This window comes from Physeter macrocephalus, chromosome 2 (assembly GCF_002837175.3).
Source record: "Physeter macrocephalus isolate SW-GA chromosome 2, ASM283717v5, whole genome shotgun sequence".
NCBI lineage: Eukaryota > Metazoa > Chordata > Mammalia > Artiodactyla > Physeteridae > Physeter > Physeter macrocephalus.
The window spans coordinates 64647115-64674051 of NC_041215.1; the positions used below are offsets into that span (position 1 = coordinate 64647115).

Sequence of the window (26937 nt, forward strand, 5' to 3'; positions counted from 1 at the left end):
ATCCAAGATTTTGGATCATCTTTACTATCATTATTCTGAATTCTTTTTCAGGTAGACTGCCTATTTCCTCTTCATTTATTAGGTCTGGTGGGTTTTTTCCTTGCTCCTTCATCTGCTGTGTGTTTTTCTGTCTTCTCGTTTTGCTTAACTTACTGTGTTTGGGGTCTCCTTTTCGCAGGCTGCAGGTTTGTAGTTCCCAAGGTGTCTGCCCCCAGTGGGTAAGTTTGGTACAGTGGGTTGTGTGGGCTTCCTGATGGAGGGGACTAGTGCCTGTGTTCTGGTGGATGAGGCTGGATCTTGTCTTTCTGGTGGGCAGGACCGTGTCTGGTGGTGTGTTTTGGGGTATCTGTGACCTTATTATGATTTGGGGTGGCCTCTCTGGTAATGGGTGGGGCTATGTTCCTGTCTTGCTAGTTGTTTGGCATAGGGTGTCCAGATTTCAGGTCACTTATCCGTTTTTCTGCCTCAGTTACTCTGCTATTGATCCCTTCTAGAGAATTTTAAATTTCATTTATCCAAGGTGTCTGCCCCCAGTGGGTAAGTTTGGTACAGTGGGTTGTGTGGGCTTCCTGATGGAGGGGACTAGTGCCTGTGTTCTGGTGGATGAGGCTGGATCTTGTCTTTCTGGTGGGCAGGACCGTGTCTGGTGGTGTGTTTTGGGGTATCTGTGACCTTATTATGATTTGGGGTGGCCTCTCTGGTAATGGGTGGGGCTATGTTCCTGTCTTGCTAGTTGTTTGGCATAGGGTGTCCAGCACTGTAGCTTGCTGGTCGTTGAGTGAAGCTGGGTCTTGGCGTTGAGATGGAGATCTCTGGGAGATTTTCGCCAATTGATAGTACATGGAATTGGGAGGCCTCTTGTGGACCAGTGTCCTGAACTTGGCTCTCCCACCTCAGAGGCACAGCCCTGATGCCTGGCTGGAGCACCAAGAGCCTTTCATCCACACGGCTCAGAATAAAAGGGAGAAAGAAGGAAAGAAAAAGAAAGAAAGAAAAAGAAAGAAAGAAAGAAAAAGAAAGAAAGAAAGGAAGGAAGGAAGGAAGGAAGGAAGGAAGGAAGGAAATAAAGTAAAATAAAATAGTTATTAAAATAAAAAAGTTATTAAGAAAAAAATTAAAAAAAAAAAAAGGACAGACAGAAACCCAGGACAAATGGTGAAAGCAAAGCTATACAGACAAAATCACACACAGAAGTATATATATATACATTCACAAAAAGAGAAAAAGGGGAAAAAATAATATATCTTTGCTCTCAAAGTCCACCTCCTCAATTTGGGATGATTCGTTGTCTATTCAGGTATTCCATAGATGCAGGGTATATCAAGTTGATTGTGGAGCTTTAATCCGCTGCTCCTGAGGCTACCGGGAGAGATTTTCCTTTCTCTTCTTTGTTAGCACAGCTACCGGGGTTTAGCTTTGGATTTGGACCCGCCTCTGCGTGTAGGTCACCTGAGGGCGTCTGTTCTTCACTCAGACAGGACGGGGTTAAAGGAGCAGCTGATTGGGGCCTCTAGCTCACTCAGGCCACGGGGAGGGAGGGGTACGGATGTGGGGCGAGACTGCGGCGGGAGAGGCCGGTGTGATGTTGCACCTGCCTGAGGCGTGCTGTGCGTTCTCCCGGGGAAGTTGTCCCTGGATCACAGGACCCTGGCAGTGGCAGGCCGCACAGGCTCCCAGGAAGAGAGGTGTGGAGAGTGACCTGTGTTTGCTCACAGGCTTCTTGTGGCTGCAGCAGCAGCCTTAGCATCTCATGCCTGTCTCTGGGGTCTGTGTGGATAGCCGCGCCTCGCGCCTGTCTCTGGAGCTCCTTTAAGAGGTGCTCTTAATACCCTCTCCTCATGCACCAGGAAACAAAGAGGCAAGACAAGAAAAAGTCTCTTGCCTCTTCGGCAGTTCCAGACCTTTTCCCGGACTCCCTCCCAGCTAGCTGTGGCACAGTAGCCCCCTTCAGGCTGTGTTCATGCCGCCAACAGCAGTCCTCTCCTTGCGATTAGACCAAAGCCCGAGCCTCAGCTCCCAGCCACCCCCACCCCGCCCACCCCGGTGGGTGAGCAGACAAGCCTCTCGGGCTGGTTAGTGCTGGTCGGCACCGATCCTCCATGCGGAAATCTCTCTGCTTTGCCCTCCGCACCCCTGTTGCTGCGCTCTCCTCATGGCCCCAAAGCTTCCCCCTCCGCCACAAACAGTCTCTGCCCACGAAGGGGCTTCCTAGTGTGTGGAAACCTTTCCTCCTTCACAGCTCCCTCCCACGGGTGCAGGTCCCATCCCTATTCTTTTGTCTCTGTTTTTTCTTTTTTCTTTTGCTACCCAGGTACGTGGGGAGTTTCTTGCCTTTTGGGAGGTCTGAGGTCTTCTGCCAGCGTTCAGTAGGTGTTCTATAGGAGCAGTTCCACGTGCAGATGTATTTCTGATGTATCTGTGGGGAGGAAGGTGATCTCCGCATCTTACTCTTCCGCCATCTTGAAGCTCCTCCCAGTTGTTGTTTTTTTAAAAATAGTAATTGAGAATCTGCCTTTAAAATTTATCCAGAAAGGCAAAAGACTTAGAATAGCCAAAATACTTTTGAAAAAGAAAAACAAAGTTGAAGAACTTACACTATCATATCTCTAGACTTACTATAAAAGGTATAATTATCAAGACAATGTAGTAATGGTATAAGGACAGACATATAATGAATGAAACAGAAGAGAGTCCAGAAAAAGAACCCACAAATATGGTCAATTGATTTTTTTAAATTGTGGATAAACATACACAACATAAAGTATACCATTTTAACCAACTCTGGTATTAAGTACATTCACATTGCTGTGCAACTATTACCACCATCCATCACCAAATTTTCATCTTCCCAAACTATAACACTGTCCCCATTAAACACCAATTCCCCATTGTCTTCTGTCTCCAGCCTTTAGAAACCACCATTCTACTTCCTGTCTCTATAAATTTGACTACTCTAGGTTCCTTATACAGGTGGAATTTATCCTTTTGTGACTGGCTTATTTCACTTAGCATGTCTTTAAGCTTCATCCATGCTGTATCAGAATTTTCTTCTAAATAATAAATCATTGTGTATATACCATATTTTGCTTATTCATTCATCAATGAACACTCCGGTTGCTTCTATCTTTGGCTATTGTGAATAATGCTTCTGTGAATACATAATACATTTGTATTCTGTGGGTATACAAATATGTTTAACTCCCTGCTTTCAACTCTTTGGTGTATATACCTAGCAGTGGAATTGCTGGATCATATGGTAATTCTATATGTAATTTTTTGAGAAACTAATGTACTGTTTTCTACAGCAGCTGCATTATTTTACATTCCCACCTGCAGTGCACAAGGATTCCAATTTCTCCATGTCCTTGTCAACACCTGCTATTTTCTGGTATGTTTGTTTTTTGCTTTGTTTTGTTTTGAATAATAGCCATCCTCTTGGATATGAAGTGATATCTCACTGTGGTTTTATGTTCAGCTGATTTTGACAAATGTATGCTGATAATTCAATGAGGAAAGACTGATCTTTTTAATAAATTGTGCAGGATGTCTATTGAAAAAAACATGAAAGTCAGACCTTGCCTCATACAATATACAAAAATTAACAAGTAAAATCATACATTCAATGAAATTCCTATCAAAATACCAATGGCATTTTTCACAGAACTAGAACAAATAATGTTAAAATTTGTATGGAAACACAAAAGACCCCAAATAGCCAAAACAATCTTGAGAAAGAAGAACAGAGCTGGAGGAATCAGGCTCCCTGACTTCAGACTATACTACAAAGCTACAGTAAACAAAGCAGTATGGTACTGGCACAAAAACAGACACAAAGATCAATGGAACAGGATAGAAAGCCCAGAAATAAACCCACGCACTTATGGTTGATTAAGCTACAACAAAGGAGGCAAGAACATACACTGGAGAAAAAGTCTCTTCAATAAGTGGTACTGGAAAAACTGACAGCTACATGTAAAAGAATGAAATTAGAACATTCTCTAACACCATATACAAAAATAAACTAAAAATGGATTAAAGACCTAAATGTAAGACTGGATACTATAAAACTCCTAGAGGAAAACATAGGCAGAACAGTCTTTGACATAAATCACAGCAATATCTTTCTTGGATCCTTCTCCTAGAGTGACGGAAATAAAAGCAAAAATAAACAAATGGGACCTCATTAAACTTAAAAGTTTTTGCACAGCAAAGGAAACCATCAACAAAAAGAAAAGACAACCTACTGAATGGGAGAAAATATTTGCAAATGATAAGACCAATAAGAGATTAATATCCAACATATATCAGCTCATACAACTGAACAACAACAAAAAAACAAAGAACCCCCAACAAGGAACTACTGCATAGCACAGGGAACTCTGCTCAATATTCTATAATAACCTAAATGGGAAAAGAATTTGAAAAAGAATAGATACATGTATAATTGAATCACTTAGCTGTACACATGAAACTAACACAACATTGTTAATCAACTATGCTCCAATATAAAATAAAAAAATTTAAATTAATTAATTGATTAAAAAACCACCAAAGAACCCAATTTACAAAATGGGCAGAAGAACTGAATAGACATTTTTCCAAAGAGGAACTACAGATGGCCAATAGGCACATGAGAAGATGCTCAGCATTGCTAATCATTAGGAAAGGTAAATCAAAACCATAATGAGATATCACCTTACACCTGTCAGAATGGCCATCATCAAAAAGAACACAAATAACAAATGTTGGCAAGGATGAGGAGAAAAGCGAACCCTTGTAACACTGTTGGTGGGAGTGTAAATTGGTGCAGTCACCGTGGAAAACATTATGGAGGTTTATCAAAAAACTAAAAATAGAACTACCATATGACCCAGCAATTCCACTCCCGGGTATATAGCTGAAAAAAAAACCCCACTAATTCAAACAGATACATGAACCCCAATGTTCATAGCAGCATTATTTACAATTGCCAAGATATGGAAGCAACCTAGATCTTCCTCAACAGATAAATGAATAAAACAGATGTGGTGTATACATACACAATGGAATACTACTCAGCCATAAAAAAGAATGAAATTTTGTCATTTGCAGCAACATGGATGGACTTGGAAGGCATTATGCTAAGTAAAATAGGTCAGACAGAGAAAGAGAAATACTGTATGATGGCACTTATGTGTGGAATCTAAAAAATACAACAAGATAGTGAATATAACAAAAAAGAAATAGACATATATGGAGAACAAACTAGTGGTTACCCGTGGGGGGGGGGCAATATAGAAGTGGAGGAGTGGGAGAATAGCAATAATAGCAAAATAAATAAATAAAACTTATAGAAGAAAACATTGGAGAAGAAGCTTCATCACTTTGGAGTAGACAAAGCTTTCTCAGATAAGATAGTAAAGCACAAACTATAAAAGAAAAAACTGACACAGTGAACTTAATCAAAATTAAAACTTTTCCTCTTCAAAAGACATCTTCAGAAACTTAAATTGCAAACAAAACACTAGGAGAAAATATCTGTGATATATATATCTGACAAAGAACTTGTATTCACAATACATAAAGAACTTATATATCAATAGTAAGACAAACAACCCAATTTAAAAAGGCAAATTAGGGACTTCCCTGGTGGCACAGTGGTTAAGAATCCACCTGCCAATGCAGGGGACATAGGTTCAAGCCCTGCTCTGGGAAGATCCCACATGCCGTGGAGCAACTAAGCCCGTGAGCCACAACTACTGAGCCTGTGCTCTAGAGCCCATGAGCCACAATTACTGAGCCCATGAGCCACAACTACTGAAGCCCACGTGCCTAGAACGCATGCTCCACAAGAGAAGCCACCGCAATAAGAAGCCTGTGCACCACAATGAAGTAGCCCCCACTCTCCACAACTAGAGAAATCCCACATGCAGCAGCGAAGACCCAACACAGCCCAAAACAAACAAATAAGTAGTAAAAAAATAAAAATAAAAAGGCAAATTATTTTAACAGATGTTTTATAAAAGATATACACATGCCCAATAAGCACAGGAAAAAATGTTCAGTGTCTCTAGTTATCAGGGAAATGCATACTTAAACCACTTCACACACATTAGAATGGCTAAAATTCAACATACAGTTGACCCTTGAACAATGCAGAGGTCAGGGACACCAACCCTCTGCATAGCTGAAAACCTGTGTGTAACTTAGAGTTGACCCCCAAGGTCCCTATCTGTGGATTCAACCAACTGCAGATAGTATAGTACTGCAGTAGTATATACAGCTGAAAAAAATCCACACATAAGTGGATCCTTGCAGTTCAAACCCTTGCTCTTCAGTGTCAACTGTATTGACAATACCAAGCGTTGACAAGAATGTGGAGCAACTGGAACTTCATACATTGCTGTTGGGGGTGTAAAATGGTATAGCTACTTTGGAAAACTGGCAGTTTCTTAAACAGCTAAACATAAAACTAACATAGGCCCAGCAAGTCCAAGAGAAACAAAACATGACTCCACCAAGACTTGTACACAAATGTTCATTGCAGCTTACTTGTAATAACCAAAAACTGAAACAACTCAAATGTTCATCAACAGGTAGATGAATAAACCATTTGTAGTATAGACATAAAAAGAAATAACACTCAGCAATGAAAAGGAATAAACTAATGATACACACAGTATGGCTTAGTCTCAAATCACTCTGCTGATAAAGGAAGTCAGAAACAAAAGACTACCTGCTGGCTGTATGATTCCATTTATGTGAAATAAATCTAATCTAAAATGACAAAAGCAGATCAATGCTTGCCTCAGAAGGGGCAGTGAGGGAAATTTTTGAAGGGATGGAAATGATTCTGTTGGTGCTTAGATGGGTGATTGATTTGTCAATACTCATCAAACTATGCTTGAAATAGGTACACTTTTCTTTATGTAAATTATACCACAATAAAGTTGATTTTAAAGTAATACATCTCATTTCTATCCTAATGTTCAATATTAAAAGATAGAGGAAATGTGAAACAGGAAAAATGATAAAGATTCATCAGGAAACTGAATAATTTGGAAATTAGAAACTCAATTCTAAGTCTTTCACGAATATATTGTTTATAATGATGGACTCCAGAAGCAAAAAACCAGGGTTCAAATCCTAGCTCTGACACTTAATAGATGAGTAATTCTGGACAATTTAAGTAAATATCTGTGCCATAATTTACTATACAGTGAGGATAATAATAGTATACCTACCTCATATCATTCTTATAGAGACTAAATGAAATTATATGAAGTGCTTACAACTGTGTCAGGCACACAGTAATTGCTATGTAAATGTTAGCTATTATTGTGCAAATTAAAACAACCACAAACTTATTCCAGGCTGCTCATATCTGAGTTGTTTTTATCTGATGGCTGTTCAATAGTTTATTAAAAAGTAAATCCAACACACTTTACAATGAAAATCACCCCCTACATGCTATATAAGCAGACAGACCAATGATTTCATGGAAAGAGAGCCTGAAGCAGAATCTGAAGTATTATTATAATCCAGAGGTGAGTGGATTAGCATAGAGTCGCAAGTCTGGACAAACTAGGACAATTTTCAACATCTTTTCTGTGGGTCTTTGTAAAAATGAAATTTTCATTTCTAAAGCTGTCAATTTACCAAAGTGAACGATGAAGATCTAAATGCACAATACATAAGAAGCAAAATTAAGAGATTCTCAGAACTAATTATATTAACCATAACATTTCTAAAGTAAGTATCACACCAAAAAATCTAAAATAAATCAGAAATATCTAATTAAAAGGTTGCAAAATAAGCTCAGATTTAGTTGCCTTATATATCCTGAGAGGTTTATTGATTTCTTTCTTTTTTCAATGTAATTGTAGCTTCTTTTTATTAGTAGGAGTGATAATATGATTTTTTATTGTGGTAAAAGATATATAACATAAAATTTACCATTTTTCCAGGTTTGTTGAGATATAATTGACATATAACATTTTATTTGTTTCAGGTATACAGCATGAAGGTTTGATATACGTATAGATGGTGAAATGATTACCACAATATAAGTTGACATCTATCACCTCATATAGTTACAAATTCTGTGTGTGCATGTGTGTTAACTTTCAAGATCTACCCTCTAAGCAACTTTCAAATATACAATACATTGTTTTAAACTTTAGTCACCATGCTGTATGTTACATCCCCAGTACTTATTTACTTTATAGCTGAAAGTCTGTACCTTTTGAACACCTTCATCCATTTTGACCACTCTCACTTACCCCTTCCTCTGGCAACTGACCGATCGATCTGTCCTCTATATCTATGAGTTTGGGGTTTTTTAAGAGTCCACATATAAGTGATATCATACAGTATTTGTCTTTCTCTGTCTGACTTATTTCACTTAGCAAAATCATGAATGGCAAAATTTCCTTCTTCTTTATGGATGAATAAAATTTCATATTGTATACATATACCATATCTTCTTTATCCGTTCATCCATCGATGGACACTTAGGTTGTTTCCATGTCTTGTCTATTGTAAATACTGTCGCAATGAAATTGGCGAGTGTAGATATTTTTTCCAAGATAGGGATTTCATTTCTTCAGATATATACCTAGAAGTGGAATTGCTGGATCATATGGTAGTTCTGTTTTTAATTTCTTGAGGAACCTCCATACTATTCTTCATAGTGGCTGCACCAATTTACATTCTCACCAGTAGTTTACAAGAGTTCTTTTTTTTTTTTTCCCCACATCCTGCCAGCACTTGTTATCTCTTGTCTTTTTGATGATGGCCATTCTAATAGGTGTGAGGAGATAGCTTGCTGTAGTTTTTATTTGCATTTTCCTGATGATTAGTGATGTTGAGCATCTTTTCATGTACCTTTTTGCCATTTGTATGTCTTCTTTGGAAAACTGTCTGTTCAGTTCCTCTGCCCATTTTTTAATCAGGTCATTTGGTTTTTGTTGTTGTTATTTGTTGTATAGCAATTTCTTACATACACATGCAATTTTCTCTTATGTTAGTATTTGAAATAGAAATATGCTTAAGATGTTTTATTAAAAAGCAAATTCTTTGCTATGTGACATCCTATGTCTTAGGAATTTTAATTCCTTCTTTTGTTGATATATTTCTTTTTGAGGTTAAAACACAGTATCTATGATCTGAAAAAGTATATGTTCTAAGAAACTTTTTGTCAATACTGTTTAGTATCATGTTTTCTCTCCATCCTAGAAGAGGGTGAGGAAGAGTAAAATATTCATTGATTTATCCAGATTCAATCTCTCCCATGTTCACCGGTTATGTGCAATATCATAATTTTCTAAATACTATAGAATTTTGGCATCTTACCAGTCAAAATCTTTACTTGTGTTTTTATTTTTTATGTGACATATTTGTTATGCTTGTTCTACAGAATATTAGATACAATGTGACTCCTTAATCAAAATGAATAAGCACCCCCTTTAAAAAAAATCATAGGGTTAAATATTGAGGGGGAAAATATACTTTGCACCCAAATTAGAATCTTGTTAGATTTGGCTGCCTTTTCCTTATTAAAAGAACTGTTATACATTAAAAACCTGCTTTGATGAAGATTAGGAAAAAAACCATTATCAAAAACAAAGACTTGTTAAAGGTAGTATTGAAAATAAAAAATTGGCTTTTATTCATGAATAGCTAAATCTGTTTTGTGGTTTGAAAGAGCTAAGAACAGACTGCTTCTCTTAGATTGTTAGCAAAGAAATGTTTTCATCAATTAACATTCTTTGCTAAGAACAGTTTTCTCCAGTGCTTTTCCTCAAATGGAGTATTACATAAATAGGCCCGCCCAAAAGACAATTCCTGGCGTTTTTTCTTTGATGTCTTAAGAGTATAATAATTATGGCATACAGTTCTGAATTATGGAAGAAAACAAAAAAGAATCACATTTCAAACAGATAATTTACTTGAAGAAAAAGTTGCCATACATAGCCATTCCTGCAAATTAAATGAAAGGCCAGTCTTCTTCATCATGCTTTTGCCTAACATTTACATCCCAGGAGGATGGAGGTAGGAAATAAAGAGTTGTTGCAAAAGGCCCAGAACTGTAAGAACACACCATTCCACTCTCTCATGTACATTCCCCTGCCTCAGCTTTACCTTTCCTCTTCTACCCTGTGCTGGAGTGATTATCATTTTATGAGGGTCTATGTAGTGGGGTGCAATAATCACCAACATTTATGTAGCAATTTCTCCTAGCCAGGCACTATCCTAGGAGCTTTATCTATTTTGATTCATTTAATCCTCACAATAATTTTTCGTTAACACTGTTTCTCCTATTTTGCGGACTGGGAAACTAAGGTCAAAGATCATACAGTTGCTGCGTGGCAGAGACAAGATGCACACCCAGGCAGTGTGGCTCTAGAGCCCATGGACCTAACTGCCTTCTGTATTCTACTCTCTCTCAGGAATGGAGACAAAGCATAGGTGGTGGTGCTCCTCAACACACAGAGAAGTGGACTTCTGTCATTTTCATTTTAGTAAACAGTTCCTCCCTTGTTAGGGTAAGAGTAAGGTCCTAGAGGGAAAGAAAGGAAGACAAGATAGAAGCGGGAGTTAAGGGAAGAGACAGATCTTGAACAAGGAAAAAGAAAGAAGTCTATTCAAAATACTGGTTTATGGAAAAATGAAAACAAAGAGGGTGGTAGAAATAGACTTAAGGTTTAAGGCAAAGTAAGAAACAGTTGTGGCAAACTTCTTTCAAAAGAAAACAAAGCCAAGATTTAGAATGAGATCATGCAGTATGTCATTTTACACGTGAATTAACGTAAGCCCGGAAAAGATTTTAGTCTGATACCTTTTATAGATCAGTAAACACAGGGACAGAAAGATTAAATGCTTTGTCCAAGACTTGAAGAAGCAGGTCGCATAGGCAAGGCTAAAGCCCACCTATATCTCCTAACTTTGAGCTCAGTGCCCTTCCACCAACTATATCAAACACAATTTGTCAGCTTTCAAAATACAGATGTGATGGTCAATAGGTTTTGACTCAGTTTCAAGAACATAAAAAATAGCTACAGTGTATATATATTGGAGATTAAATACAAAGTCCCTGAAGTTATATTCTCAATAGTCAAATAATATTGTGGGAGAGCAGTATAGTCATTTATAAATGCAAGAAGGAGTACTCTTGATATAAATGTATATTTTTTCCCTAATATTCTTTCCCCATAAAAATTTTAAAATTGACTTTTTTAGTTTTGGAAAATGAGTCACACACAAAGAGTAAACAGCAAACACAGTAAAATATCTAAATCGTATTGATTTTGTATTAGAGAGATTGAATTCAGAAGGAGTCTTAGGCTAGTTGTACAGCCAGTTTTTATGCTGGTTTGTAATCTCAAAGGTTCTTTCAGCTCTAAAATTCTATAATTTAGAAAACTGGCAATTGAAATAAACAGTAGATTTAAATATTAAATTTAAGTGTATTTGACCAATGAAATTATGATATACCACCTAACATAAGTTTGTAAAGAAAATTGTTTATAGTGGCTTCAACAAACGGAGATTTATTAGAAGTTCATAAAATGCTAATGATTATGCTACCTATGTTATTTCAGACTGTGTTAATTAATAAAGAAATTTTTACCTAATATTAACAAATAGAAGGAAGGATGAAAAAAGAAAAATTGACATAAAGTAGAAATAAAGAGGCCTTTTCTGAGGTAAACTCTCAGATGTCAAAGACCCTTGTGTTTATGGTCAGCTATAGGTAACAGTAGCATGCTCATACTAAAAATTCAGAAGTTTGCATATTTTACATTTTTTTAACTTTAAAAAAGGTGAGAATGGAGAAGTGTATTAAGAATGGAGAAGTATATTGTCTCATTTTCATAGATGTGGGGCAGAGGCAGTGAAAATGTGACATTTCCAGTGCTAAATAATAGATCATTGAAAGCCTAGGATTTTGAAATCAGGTTTTCTATTGATCATAAAAATGCACTAATTCTGTGTGGGTGGAATTTTTTTCTTTTCTCAAATTCTCTACAGCAATTTCCTTTGCTTTCTTTCCATTGTGTTGTTATTTATGTCTCACTTTCAAGCCATTTGGATGTGTCAAAAGAATAATACTTGTCTCAGTACCACTCAAGACTTCACTGACCTCTCCCAGGTTGGATGACAATAATGATAAGCGCTCATATATGAGAGTTTTAAGATGATGTGCTTATGCCATTTTTAAATGTTTTTATTTGTAATAGCTTTATTGAGACCTAACTGACATTCCATAAAGATACATCCACTATAAGTGTGCAGTGCAATTATTTTTAGTAAATGTAGAGTTGTTGGGCTTCCCTGGTGGCACAGTGGTTAAGAATCCACCTGCCAATGCAGGGGACATGGGTTCGAGCCCTGGTCCAGGAAGATCCCACATGCCACGGAGCAACTAAGCCCGTGTGCCACAGCTACTGAGCCTGTGCTCTAGAGCCCACGAGCCACAACTACTGAGCCCACATGCCACAACTACTGAAGTCCATGTGCCTAGAGGCTGTGCTCCGCAACAAGAGAAGCCACTGCAATGAGAAGCCCATGCACCACAACGAAGAGTAGCCACTGCTCACCGCCTACTGGAGAAAGCCTGTGCGCAGCAACAAAGACCCAACGCAGCCAAAAATAAATTTAAAAAATAAATAAATTTTTAAAAAATGTATAGTTGTACAACTATCATCACCATTTAGTTCTAGAACATTTCAATCACCTGAAAAAGTTCTGTCATAACCACTTGCAATCAGTCTTCCCATCCCAGCATAAGGTAATCACTGATCTGCTTTCTGTCTCTATTTTCCTTTTTTGGAAGTGTGGTCTTTTGTGGCTGGATTTTTTCCTCTTAGCATAATATATTGGAGGTTTATCCATATTGTAACATGTATCAGTAGTTCATTATTTTTATTGTTAAATAGTATTCCATTACACAGCATTTTATCTAATCATTATTTGATGGACATTTGAATTATTTCAGTTTTTCCCTATTACAAATACTACTGTAATAATTCATGTAAAAACTCTTTGGACATATGTTTTTATTTCTCTTGAGGAGATTTCTAGAAGTAGAATTGCTGGATCATATGGTAAGTTTATATTTTAAAGAAACTGTCAAACAGTTTTCTAAAGTGGGTATAGCAACCAGCAATTTATGACAGTTACAGTTTTTCCACATCCTTGTAATCACTTGGTATTGTCAATCTTCTGCCTTATACTTATTCTAGTAGTTATATAGTGGTATTGTATTACAGTTTTAATGTGCATTTCCCTAATGATGTTGAACATCTTTTCATTTGATTATTAACCATTTGTCTAACTTTTTGGTGAAATATCTATTCAAATATTTTGTCCATTTTAAAAATTGATTTGTTTGCCTTTTTTTTAAAAAAAGAACTTATTTATTTATTTATTTTTGGCTGCGTTGGGTCTTCGTTGCTGTGCATGGGCTTTCTCTCTAGTTGCGGCAAGCGGGGCCTACTCTTCATTGCAGTGTACGGGCTTCTCATTATGGTGGCTTCTCTTGTTGCAGAGCACGGGCTCTAGGCACACGGGCTTCAGTAGTTGTGGTGCATGGGCTGAGTTACTCCGTGACATGTGGGATCATCCTGGACCAGGGCTCGAACCCGTGTCTCATTATGATGGCTTCTCTTGTTGCAGAGCACGGGCTCTAGGCACACGGGCTTCAGTAGTTGTGGTGCATGGGCTGAGTTACTCCGTGACATGTGGGATCATCCTGGACCAGGGCTCGAACCCGTGTCTCCTGCATTGGCAGGCGGATTCTTAACAACTTTGCCACCAGGGAAGCCCTGTTTGCCTTATTTGTGAGGTTTAGACGTTCTTTATATATTCTGACACAAGCCCTTTATCAGATTCTGCTTTTCAAATATTTTTTCCCAGTCTGTGGCTTGTCTTTTCATTTTCTTACTGATGCCTCTTGAAGAACAAAACAATTTTCTATAAAGTCCAATTTATCAATTTCTTCTTTTATGGATCATGATATAGTGTAATATCTAAGGAATCTTTGCCTAAAACATGGTCACAGAGATTTTGTACTACGTCTTCTTCCAGAAGTCTTATAATTTTAGTTCTTAGGTCTATGATGCATATTTAGGTTTTTTTTTTGTATGGTATAAATTAAGAGTATAAGTTCATTATTTTGCACATGAATGTCGAATTATCCTAGCAGCATTTCTTGAGAAGACATCCCTTTCCCCATTGAACTACCTTGGCATCTTTGTTGAAAATTAATTGACCATCAATGTAAGGGCTTATTTCTGTACCTTTTATTCTATTTCATTGATCTGAACAGCTATCATTATGCCAATATTATATTCTATTATTGTAACTTTTGAAATTGGATGTTATAATTCCTCCTATTTTGTTGTTGTTTTGATGTTCTTATTCCTATGTTTGTCCATTTGAAGACTGGCTTGTAATTTCTACAAAAAGTGTTTGCTGGGATTTTAATAGGGATCACACTGAATCAATAGTCAGAGGTTTTATATTTCTCTTCTAAAATTTATTCCTAAGTATTATACTCTTTTTCATGCTATCATAAATGGAATTGTTTTCTTAAATTCATTTTTAATTTGCTATTTCTTAGCATATAAAAATTCAACTGATATTTGTATATTGGTCTTATATCTTGTGACCTTGCTAAATTTATTATCACTTCTAGTATTACTCTTTTTTTGTATATTCTTTAGATTTTCATGCATAGATCATGTCATCTGTGAATAAAGAGAGCTTTATTTTTTCCTTTCCAACCTATATGCTTTTATTTTTCTTTCCTTATTACAATGGCTAAAACCTCCAGTGAAATGTTAAAGAGATGAGAGTGGACATCATTTTATTCTCAATCTTAGGGGGAAATCATTCAGCCTTCACCATAAATGTGATGTTAGCTGTAGGCTTTTCATAAATGCACTTTGTCACATTAAAGAAATTCCCTTCTATTGCTGGTTTGTTAGCATTTTCATCATGAATGGGTATTAGATCTTGTCAATTGCTTTTTCTGCATCTATTTTCATCTTCATTTTTTTCTTATTTTAAAAAATCTCTATTAAACTACAGAAAAATATGGCAGTTCTTGACTTCTGTTTCCTGACAAGAGGATGTACTAGCAGGTCCTGTTTACCTGACGCCCCAGCTCAACCCCAGAGATGCACAGAAGCTGTAACCAACTGTGACGACAGTTAGCTGACCTACTGTGTAAAGAAAACAGTGGCCCAGAGATGGAAAGGGCTAGCTGCCATGATCAGAGAACAGGATAGGGGGCGAGTTCTTGCTTTTCTCTCCTGATCGCTCCGGTCAAAGAGCTCTTTAGTTAAAAACGATGAAGTCATACTTTCCCTGAATTTATTTTAGGAGAACTTCAAATCTAATTTTTTTTTTTTTTTTTTTTTTTTTGCAGTACGCAGGCCTCTCACTGTTGTGGCCTCTCCCATTGCGGAGCACAGGCTCCGGATGTGCAGGCTCAGCGGCCATGGCTCACGGGCCGAGCTGCTCCGCGGCATGTGGGATCTTCCCGGACCGGGGCACGAACCCATGTCCCCTGCATCGGCAGGTGGACTCTCAACCACTGCACCACCAGGGAAGTCCCAAATCTAATATTTTAAACAGCATTTTAATGTGGTGATCATTTGATGTTCCAGGGTTGGCACTGAGTCAAGATCTCCTTTTCAAATGGAGATTGTTGACTTGCCAGGTGCCCTGCATCTGTCGGACTGCCTTCTTTTGCTTTGGGCTTCACTCAAAGGTGGTGGACATATGAGTTCTGTCAGTAATTAGCATACTTCCAATATAGGTTCATTTATGAGGACTCTCATCTTCATTTCTGACAGTTTTGCTAGATAAAGAAAACTTGATTGACATGCTTTATTCTCTCAGCACCTTGAGTATATCTTTCCACCACCCTCTGGTTTCCCTTGTTTCTGATAAGAAGTCAGCTGTTAATTTTATTGGGGTTCCCTTATATATAATTAATTGTTATTCTATTTTTGCTTCAAAACTTTCTCATCTTTGTCTTTCAGAAGTCTATGATGTACCCACACTAGTGGGTCTCCTTATGTTTACTCTACTCAGGATTTACTGTGTTTCTTGGATCTAGAGATTAAAATTTTTATAAAATTTGGGAAGTTTTAGGCCACTGTTTCTTCAAATATTTTTTTATACATCCTTCTAGCCTTCCTTTCCTTCTTTTACTCATAGCTGTCCCACAAGTTTCTGAGGCTCAGTTCATTTTTTCTCAATATTTTACAATTGTTTTTCATACTGGATAGTTTCTGTTGGTCTAGAATTTCCATTTAGTTCCTTTTTTTAAAAAACAATCTCTATTTCTCTATTGAGAGTCCCCATTTGTTAAGTCATTTTTCCTTTAAGTTTTTAAACATATTTATAGTAGGTGTTTTGGATTACCTGTCTACTAAATTCAACAAGTGGGCTCACTCAGCCTGTCTGTTGGCTACTTATTTTCCTGAATTTGGATCACACTTTTCTGTTTTTTTAGATGTCTCATAATTTTTTGTTGAAAACTAGATATTTTACATAAAACACTGTAAAAATTTTGGATGGAGTCTTGTTTTCCTCCTGAGATGTTTTATTAAAACAATAATTACTGGAACTTCAGAATCTGTTTTCCTGAGTTGTGGGGCTACTAGTGTCTCTGATAAATTTTCCTATCTCATTTTTATTTTTTAGCCTGGTTCCTAAAAAATTAGTATAAATGTTCCTAAAAAATAGTATAAATTATAATATGAATTCTAATATTTTCTTCCCATATCAGTGGTGTGGTAAAATGACTCTACCCTGCAAAAGGAATCATGCTGCTCCTCTTCTCAAAGTTCTTCTCTTGCTCCCAACTTCAAAGGAGGAAAACTGAGAGTTAAGGAATATAAGGCTTTGTGGGAAGTGGGGAGGAATAGACACCACACTAAGTAAAGCTCTTTTATCCAAATTAGGTTGGCAATATTTGGAACTAGACAGATCATTCATTTTCTATTCTAACAAAGAAAAGAAATTTAGAAATTTTTAGACTATTGCTCTTCATAGTCCAATATAATGGTCATAATATGTGCTTTGTTTTGTTGTAAATATTTGCATAATATTTTAGTGAAACCTGTTGATTGTAAAGAACAAAGACTCACTAAAGGCAAAACAGGAAAAGAATGGGTTAAGGGTGATTATAAGTAACAAATCTCTCAAAGCCATATCTGCACTCCCATGTACATTGCATCATTGTTCTCAGTAGCCAAGGTATGGAAACATCCTAAATGTCCATCAAGCAGATGAATGGATAAAAAAGATGTTGTATATATACACAATGGAATATTATTCAACCATGAAACAGGAGGACAGCCTGCAATTTGCAACAACATGGATGGACCTTGAGCACATTACGCTAAGTGAGCACATTATGCTAAGTGAGATAACTCAGACAGAGAAAGACAAGTACTGTATGATATTACTTATATGTGGGATCTAAGAAAAGTCAAACTTCGGGACTTCCCTGGCGGTCCAGTGGTTAAGACTCCACGCTTCCAATGCAGGGGGTGTGAGTTCGCTCCCTCGTTGGGGAACTAAGATCCCACATGCTGTGTGGCATGGCCAAAAATAAATAAAATAAAAATTAATTAAAAAGTCAAACTTCTAAAAATCAGTGTAAAATGCTGGTTATGAGGGGATAGGGGGTAGGGAAATATGATTGATGTTTAAGGCTACCAACTTGCAATGAGTGGCAAATTAGCCATAGAGCTCTAATATACAGCATAATGAATATAGACAACAATAGTGCAATATAATTATGTAATGTGATAAATATCACTACAATGGCAATCATATTGCAATATATAAATGTATCAAAGTAACACACTGTATACCTTAAATTAACACAATGTTATATGTCAAGTATATTTAATTTTTTAAAAATATCAAGGAACAATAAAAAAATGAATTATATTCTGTCTTCATGGGGAGAATAAAAACCCAGAAAACATTAGGACCAAGGAAGCTATTCTCTCTGGCTCACTTGGCCTCTCAATTCCAAATTTCCAGGGAAAAAAATTCTGATTGGTATTAGTATAGGTTATGGGTCAATGGTCAGCCAATGGATTGGCTACATTTGTATTGGGTCCCCACCAGGGTTGATTCCATGGCCAGATGAAAGGTCATGAGGCATGCAGGACTGCTTACTTCAAGGGCTATGCATATAGGTACTTGAAAACATGTCTATTATACTTACCAGATGTTTGATGCCTTTCTGATTTTATGAAGTTGTTAAATTTGCATGATTCTATGGTGTTCCAAAAGACAGAGCAACCTGGATGCTCTAAATGGAAAAAATGTAGGCAACCCTTATTTAAACTGCTTCACAAAGCTGAGTTTCAACTGCTTTCCCCAATATACAGAATTTTATAGCCTTAGCTCTGAATATGATAACTTCAAGCCAAAGCACATGCAGCCAGTTCTTTTCACACAGGTCACCTCCCTCATAGAGGAGTAGAGATAGGTCCTGGTAGAGATGAGATCTGAGACCTTTCTCTCTTAGGAGGTTACATGGCAGAAACCTCTACTCTGTTCTGCCATACATTACCTCACTTTTCCACACTGAACCTCTAGTCCATCTTTTTCTAATTACCTCCCAACATTACTGATTCTAATTTTTCATTGTTGGAAGTCAAATTCTTCCAAAGACTTCCAAGGATTCATGACTGTTGGCTTTTCTTAGTGTGGGAGGCACTTCAGTAGTCCAAGTCACTATGGAGGCTAAGGTCATGACCATGACATGTATCTGATCCTTTAGGAGAGAAGGCTCATACACTATATAACTATACCACCGGGTAGAGAGTTTTAAGTGCCACGATAATACACTAAATCATAAATCATCCTCTCCAGAGGGAGGTAAGATCAGGAAATTTTCAGAAAAGGCTTTACAGGTTTAATGGTTTATTTGGCTGGGCCTCTAAAGGCAGGGGAGGATTTGCATATTCAGAGAATGTGTCCAGCACATTCTGTATCCCACCTCCAGGTGGGATACAGCCAATTCTGCAATCCTGAGTAGAATTATTATTAAGCTCTAGCATCCTCTCCCAGGACAAGTTTATTCCACTGCTCTGTTTCCCTCATTTGCCACCTGCCTCTGTTTTAACATTCTTTTTAAAAACAAACAACACCTCCCCCTGCCCAAGCAGTGTGTTTGTAGAGTTCTTATCTTAACTGTTCCCACCTCCTCCGGAGGCATCCAAGAATGAGAAAAGAGACAGTGAGTGTTCCTGCTTCTTTCTTTTCCTTGCTGCCTCTGCTATTCTTTGTCAGAAATTCACTACTAGTCATTATGGGCTAATGTGAAAATAACAAACATTGGAAAGTTACAAAGTTTTCATAATCATGAAAGGTTCAGGTTGACTTCTTTCTGAGATAGTAATTTAAAAGTTCCCGTGGATTTCTGCTGTTTACTTTTATTCTTGAGGATGCCCCACAGTCATCTGAGCAGAGGCCCTGCTTCCTATCTCAATTACCCAGCAGTTAGATGCACCAAGGTTGTGTGGCTAGCAGGGGAAATGCTTCCCCTTCACATGTAAATAATTTGCATTTCTATGGACCCTTGGGGTGGGAGACAATGGTTTCTACCCTTCACTGGAAATCTGGAATTGAGGCATTGCAATTTGCAAGTAAAGGGCACTTTTGTAGAGGAAAACTTTATTGGCAAAAAGAGTTAGGGTTTTGACGGCAAAGAGCACAATCTTCAGAATAATTTGAGTAGTATTCAAGGGCAGAACATTGGGAGTGAAAAAATAGAAGCTGCAAGAAATTCCTTTCAAATTGTTTCTTGGTGAAAAGAAAAGCCTATAGATGGAAATGGAGGGAGAAGGATAGTGGTGTTACCAAAGATCAGATATTTGTAAGGTGCAGGAAAAAAATTTTGAAGGAGAGGATGTAACACATGATCTAAGAGAGCAGTTATAATCAATGGAGGAAAATTCTGGGGTGGGAGGATGGCCAATGTTTAGGAGCACAAGTTGAGTGTGAGCTTGGAACAGAAGGCTGTCACCCTTCTCAGCCAGGACTGAAGGAAGTGATGAAGTGTTGAAATTGAGACTGAGATTTAGGAAAGTTAAGTTGAGAAACCTCGTGGTGGATGCCTCAGTCAAGTAGGAGGCAAGATCACTTGCAGAACTGGAAGAAGACAAAGTAGAGTGGAGGCCTGAGGAGAGCGGAAATAGGACAGATTTGGGAGAAGTGCCCTGAATAACGTCCTTGGATCAGTATCCTGGATAATCACCCTCCTGATGAGGAAAGGAATTTAGAGAATCAGTGAAGACCCAGCCAAGTCTGGATAGCAAAAACTTTTAGTGGAACAAAGTGATTTCTTTATCCAGCAATGCTTGGTTGTACAGGAGCAAGTTCAAAAGAAACCTTTCACTGAAGCATGAGAATTACAAATAATAATAATAATAATAGTAATGTTGATTGACAACATTTTAAGGGACATTTTTCATGGTGGATTTTAGTAACATTTTAATCATTACAAACATGAAATACACAATATCAAAATACTCATCAAACATGTGATCTGAGAAAAATGTGAAAAGAAAAGATTACTGGTGTAAAAAAATCAGTTAGTTCTTGTTTTCTTCTTTCTTTGCTAGCCTAAGGCAAGGAAAAAGGAAATATGAATGCTTTCCTTTCCACTCGACACATCTTCCATGATTACAAAAATTTAAAAAAAAACAAGTCATTGGTATATTGTGAGTACATTAAATATGAGTCTTATTTATAAAAATGTGCATTTTACTTTTTCTATTCTCCTATAAACAAACACCAAAAAGAAAGCAAAAGGAAGAAATTGAAAGCATGATGAGCTAATTTCCACGATGGCAGGGCATGAGACAGCACTCCAAGGTTTTTCCAATTCTGATTTCTTCCCAGTTCTGGAAATATTTAGGGGGACCACTCATGTTCAGCTGTTTTGTTCCACAGTCCAACACTGCATAGGATTATCAACGATGTTCAATTTTACTACAGATTGTGAAAGATGTTTTTCTTTTCTTTTTTGTTTTGAAAGATGTTTTTCTAATCAAGGTACCAGGTTAACAATTCTTATCTATTTTTGTAATTTTCAATTATGGTAAGATAAAAACCAAAAGCAAAGCATATTATCCAACTTAAAATTCAGGACAGTAGTTAGACATATGTAGCTTGCACACATATTAATCTGTTTCTCTCAACAAAATATTTGTAATTTCCAAAATCCTATCAGCATTTTCACACAATATGGTCCCTCCAACCTGAAGGGCAATAACATAAATACAGTCTTTTTTCTAAAGAAATTAGTATAAAAATGGCAAAACCACCAAAAAAGAAGGAACATAAGAATATCAATGATTATATCATAGGCAATATGCTTAAAAGCCTAATATGTTTATGAAGTCCTACTTTAATAGCTAGTATCTAAATATGAAAGTTATTTACAGAAAAAAATTGCTATTGACAAACTAGAACAAAGTGACTAAATGAAAGCAAAGCACTTGTAATTAAAGCTCAAGAATTTTTGTGTGATTCCATGTCTCAGTTAATTTCTTTATCAAATTTAGAGATAAACTGGAAAATACCTAGAAAACAAAATCCATCAGCTGTAATCTATTTCCTTTACTCTCTTGTGAAATCATCAGAGGACATGCAGGATCAACTCTATCACCTGTGTCTTTCCCAACCCCTGTAAACTCTTAGGGGAAAGACCATGTACCTGTCAAGCTAATAGTGCAGAATGCACACACAGATGGGTGTTTAATAAATATCCTTCAGTGGAGACATTAGAAGTTTTCTCTGGGAAACGGGGAACACATTATCTCATGCATTGACTCAATGACATCCATCATACAATACGTCAGCCTGTTTCCTCATCAAAATATCATCCAAAGGAAATCATCTTTGAGCCTTCTTTAAGTCTTTAGACCCCAAATTTTGAGGCAAGATCCACCCCAGGGAAGGGGTAGTGGTTGGGAAGAACAAGTAGAATTCATGTGGATCAGTGACGTCAGGAAGAAGCAATGATTTAAAGGATGCAAACTCACCTGGAGAAGCAGAAGCTGCACACATGTCAAAAGTCAAAGGGCAGACGCTGAGGGACTCCCCAGTCGCAGGAAAAGTGAAACGCCCACTCCCAGGCTCTCAAGGATTCTTATAGGGGCTCAGCTGTCCCTGCCTTGGACGCGACGTACAAACCCTACCATGCACAGCTGCTGGTTCCAGGAAGGCAAAGCGAAAGCTGCCCCAATTTCAGAGCCAGCACTCGGGAATCCCCCGGTAGTTCTTTCCCCCTCCCCCTCCCGCGCCCAAAGCCAGAGATACCTTCATCCTTACTCCTCACCGTTTCCAGGCCCTCTAGCTCTTAACAGCATCGGTCTCTATGGCGACCTGAAACCTCAGTTCCCATTGGTCAGTTCAATATGAGGGCCGGGCCAATGGGGAGGGCCAGCCTTTTCCTTCCGACCAATGGGATTGGCAGGGAGCAGGTCCGGAGACGGCGGCGTGCTGACGTTCCCGGGAGCCTGGGGCTGGCTGGGCAGGCGGGCTGGCGGCTGGGCGGGCGGCGGCGGCCTCTGGGCAGTAGAGGGGGCTCCGGGGCTGAGTCTGCGTCGACGCCGGCCGCGGAGGCGGCACCATGGGCAAGGGGTAGAGGGACAAGTTGGCCACCGCCGCCGTCGGGGGTGGTGGGCGAGCCGCTTTGGGGTAGGGGGCGGGAGGGGGAGGGAGGGGCGGGCAGTCGCTCGGCCGCGGCACTTTTTTAATTTTTTCGGGTGGGGGGGGGGGGCGGGTGGGGGGGGGGGGGGGGGGGGGGGGGGGGGGGGCGGGCAGTCGCTCGGCCGCGGCACTTTTTTAATTTTTTCGGGTGCCGCAGCGGCGACCCCTCGGCGCCGATGTTCCTGATCCCCGGAGCGACGACGGCTGCTGCCTAACCTGGAAAGTAAGTGTGCGGGCTCGCGGGAGGGCGCGGAGACTCCTGCCCAGGAGACCCCCGGCCCTCGCCCCGTCGCGCCGGAGCCAAGACCTGCCTGCGAGGGGCGCGGGGCAGGGAGGGAGGGAGACGGGGACGGGCGCCTCCCTCCCGTTACTCCGTCCCCACCGCCTCGCGGCCGCCTCGGCTTTCCTGCCCCGCCTCGTGTTTCTGCCCGCACTCGCCTGCCTGCTCCCCTCCCCCCGGCAGGCGCACAAGTTTCACCCTCCATTTGCTTTTCCCTGCGATTATTCTCCCCCGGTAACCCCTACATGCCACGCACGACCCCTCCCCACGTTGGCCTTCTTGGATCTAGGGCCCCCAGCCCCAAACTTGAGCGCCACGCCGAGCCCTCCTGGACGTCTGCCCGTAGGCTTTCCAGCTCCTGCCCGCCTGGCACGCTGCTGCGCGCCCCCAACACCCCTGGGCGCCCGCCTTCTCCAGCCCTCGGGGCTGTCCGTTCTTTTCTCCAGCCCCAACTCCCGCTTCTCGGCCCCCTCCCCTTCCTCCCACGTCCCTTCTGCCTGTACGGTCTTGTGTTTGCCCTCTGAGCCCCGCGCTCCTTGCCGGTCCTGCCCACCGCCCAGTCCAGTGCGCCCCTCTCCCCTCACCGCCTATCCTCTCACGCTCCACCCCTCCCGGTTCTCCAGCCCCAAGCTTCCCCGGCTGCCCTCTTGCGCTGCCGCTTCCTTCTCTCCCTGCCAGGAGTTGAAGAGGAGCTGCGGCACCCACCCACCCGCCCCCGCTCCGGCGGAACGAGTGTCCCTGCCCGCCGCTGGGGCTGCTCAGGCCTCTCTCCTTTTCCCCCCCGGGAAGCGAGGGGGTGAGCGGCTGGGCCGAGATTTGGCTGCGTGTTGGCTGAGTGCGACAGCGAGCTCGGGCAGTAGAGGCGCCGCGGCGGCCGTGGCCGCGCGGGGCGCAGCAATAAGCAGGTGTGTGTGTCCGGGGGGAACGTGCACCGCGGGCTCCTTGGCTGGCGACAGATTGTGCAGGAATGCGAGGAATGCACCAGGGGCATAGTCCACACGACCCGCCGCGGCAGAACTAGCGCCTTCCCGGTCCAGCTCTCGCCGAGCAGCCAGAGGTCACCGGAGCATCTTCGGAGCTGGTGAGCCTTGCTCCACTCCTCTCCTCCCCTTGCTTTTCTCCATGCGGCAGAGAGGGCGGCGGAGAGGAAGCCCGGCAGTTCGGGCTTCAGCTAGCCTTTCTTCTGGGATTTTGGTGCATTGGTCTCCAGGACCGTGAATTTCGGGCCGATGGTGGTGTAGCCAAGGTTATAGATAATTGCACGAGGTTCTTGGCAAGTTTGGTTTGCAAGGTTTGAATAGTGCCTGACTTTTACGAGGGTTTTTTGAAAACCTGCAGGAAAGGGTGCCGAAGGTTCTTCGAGTAAAAAGCTTGCAGCCAACGTAATTTTAGCTCTATCAAAAAATGTCTGTTAATGCTCATGGACGGGGATATACTTCAAGAAAGAACTTGAATGCATCACTTTGCTGTCATAAAAATTGTAATTTTTTTCTTGCATACTGGGCTGTGTTTGGACCTCTTATAATAATGAATAGAAACAGAGAAGCAGTGTTTGGTCAGCGATGGGACAGATAGGACTGTCTGGCACAGTTCAATTCAGGGCGTGTCAGTTACCATTGGAAGTAACATGGGTACTACAAGATCATGTATATTTCAAGATGTAATTTATTAGTTGAGGTCACAGTTCTTTCTTTTTTTGTTCCCAAGTTTGACCGAAAAATAAAAATACAGCTCTACAACTTTTAAAGAATGGTAATTATGTGTAAAATCCAAAGTGATTAGTATACAGTTTCAATCAAATTTTATTTTCCTTAATGCAGAAAAGCAAATTTTTGACAGACGTTGCTTTTCTAGAGTTGGGCTTAGATTCTCTTATTTTAAAAGGTAAAGTAGAAGACTGCTTCTCTTTTTGAATGTAGTATATTACTGTAGAAAGTATCCTCGTTTCTGGTACCTGTGAAACAGTTATGGAAAATGGTAACATGAAAATGAGAACAATTGATGTCCAAAATAAGTGTTTCTGGATTTGGAAAAGCATGCTATGTGTGCTTTTATTTGGCACAATTTTCTTTGGAGGTTGAATTTACTATAAGCCTCTCTGCACTTGGCTATTTTGTTTCACATTCAGGAAAATAATAAGTTGATTGTCCAGCTGTCTGCTAACACTACTGTGTAGGGATCAAGGGCATTGAAAAGTATAAGATGAGAGCCGTTTATTTAGTTAAGGACCCAGTGGAAAGGAAAAATAGAAAAGAAAAAAAACTTAGTGCTGGGTAAGGTGTCTTTTGGCTGCTACATTGTTTTTCAGGTATGTTCGTAATTAGTGGACCTTCTAATTTAGAGATTTAGCTCTAAATTAAAGTTAGTAACACTGTGTAGGATATTGGGAAGTGTTTGGAGATGCCAACAGGAAACTTATGTAACACAGTCCTTACAGCAGAGTTTAACACGTGCATATTTGATTTGATGTGAAGATTAGAAAGTAAAAGCACATTGAGTTTCTCTGCCACATTAGAAATCGAAATAGCCCGTTCAGGTATAGAGAGAGAGAGAGAGAGTGTGTGTGTGTGTGTGTGTGTGTGTATGATTGGCCGTACAAACAGTTTTACATGCTTCAAGTAAAGGTAGGCTTTCAGTTAGAAATATATTTTATTTGTTATAGATATTTGAAGGGAGGAAGTTTTGAAACTGGTGATCATTCACAGTAAAATGACAACTGTTTCGATCAGAGTGCATTCCCTCCCGAACCCCACTATTACATAAGAGAAGGTAGCTGCATTTCGTGTCTTATGTATGATGTAGAAGATTCTAACTTGGGGGGTGAAACGTCCAGTTATCTGAATTCTTACCTGTACTGTTTTCGGAGGGAGATAGAGGAGCCGTGGTGGTGATGGAAAGCATGAGAGAAGGTAAGCAGAAAGTAGGAGCAGCTGGCGTTCATCCAGCGGGGGAAAAAGGGCTGTTGCTGCATTTACAAGCTGAATAAACCAAATCTAATTATGTGAGTAGTTCTGACACAATTTGAATTTAAGGAAACTACTACCAAACTGAGTTGAATAAAAACTTGAACAATTGTATGACCTTGAGTATCTGGACTGTCTATATTAAGTCAGAATTGCAATTTTCTTTGTTTTCTATACAAATTGGGAAAGTAAATTTAACTTAAAACTTTAAAATTTATTTAATTTTTTAAAGCCAATTATTGCCAGTTTTCAAACTGAGTTAGTTCCTTGCTGTTGACCAGGGGTTGATTTAAATAGAGAATTTTCATACCCTGGATGATGCCGATCATTTAAGTCCAGTGCCTCACCTTACTGCCTTGAAATATTAAGGTATTTTGAGAATGCTCCATAAGCTAATTTTTTTTTCTGTTCCATTCAAGAGGTATGCCCATAATTTGCTTCATTTTAAAATGGACATTATTCCTTTGTTTTTAACTGGAAGATGAAGTAGAGGTTATTCTAGGGTTCTTCTAGGGCTTAATCATTCATGGAATTGTATGTCACTTTGGGAACTTGCCTTCACACCTTCAGTGTACTGGGAGATAATTACTTCCTCATTGTGTTAAATGGTTTTGTAGTGCTTTTCCTGCACTGAAGGGGGAAGAAGAATCTAATTCATAACACCAATAGACTGGATATGTTAGGAATATTAAGTAACTATTTCATGCCCAAAATGCAACTACAAATAGCTGCAAACAGAGATACAGAGACAGGCAAAGTAAAACTGGATGTAAGGCTTTGTATACTTCCAGTTAGTGATGATAACAGTTAGCAAGTCAGTTTGATGCCCAGCAGTGAAAAATAACAGACTTCTTCTAGGGTAAGGGCATCAGGCCCTAAGTCACAAACAGCAGTAATTCACGTGCTTACTGGTTTCAGTTGAGAAGTTGTACAACGTTCAAAAGTTGCTCC

General features: G+C 39.6%; 2 protein-coding genes across 6 annotated transcripts in view; one reads left to right on the forward strand and one right to left on the reverse strand.

The window, feature by feature from the left end:
- Positions 1-22339, reverse strand: part of CCDC148 (coiled-coil domain containing 148) — a 310928-nt gene extending 288589 nt beyond the window's left edge. Inside the window, exon 1 of the mRNA XM_024122369.2 lies at positions 22074-22339. Coding sequence (XP_023978137.1) covers positions 22074-22098 — 25 coding nt within the window. The 5' untranslated portion in view covers positions 22099-22339. The remainder of the gene's footprint in view (positions 1-22073) is intronic.
- Positions 22340-22848: 509 nt separating this feature from the next.
- PKP4 (plakophilin 4) overlaps positions 22849-26937 on the forward strand; it is a 252688-nt gene continuing 248599 nt past the window's right edge. For 3 of the 5 annotated variants that reach the window (XM_055087964.1, XM_055087995.1, XM_055087990.1), the window contains exon 1: positions 22849-22966. The gene's annotated coding sequence lies outside the window, so the exon portion shown is untranslated. Of the gene's footprint in view, positions 22967-23701; positions 24105-26937 lie in introns of all 5 variants that reach the window. The other 2 variants (XM_055087993.1, XM_055088018.1) reach the window with 2 other exon arrangements.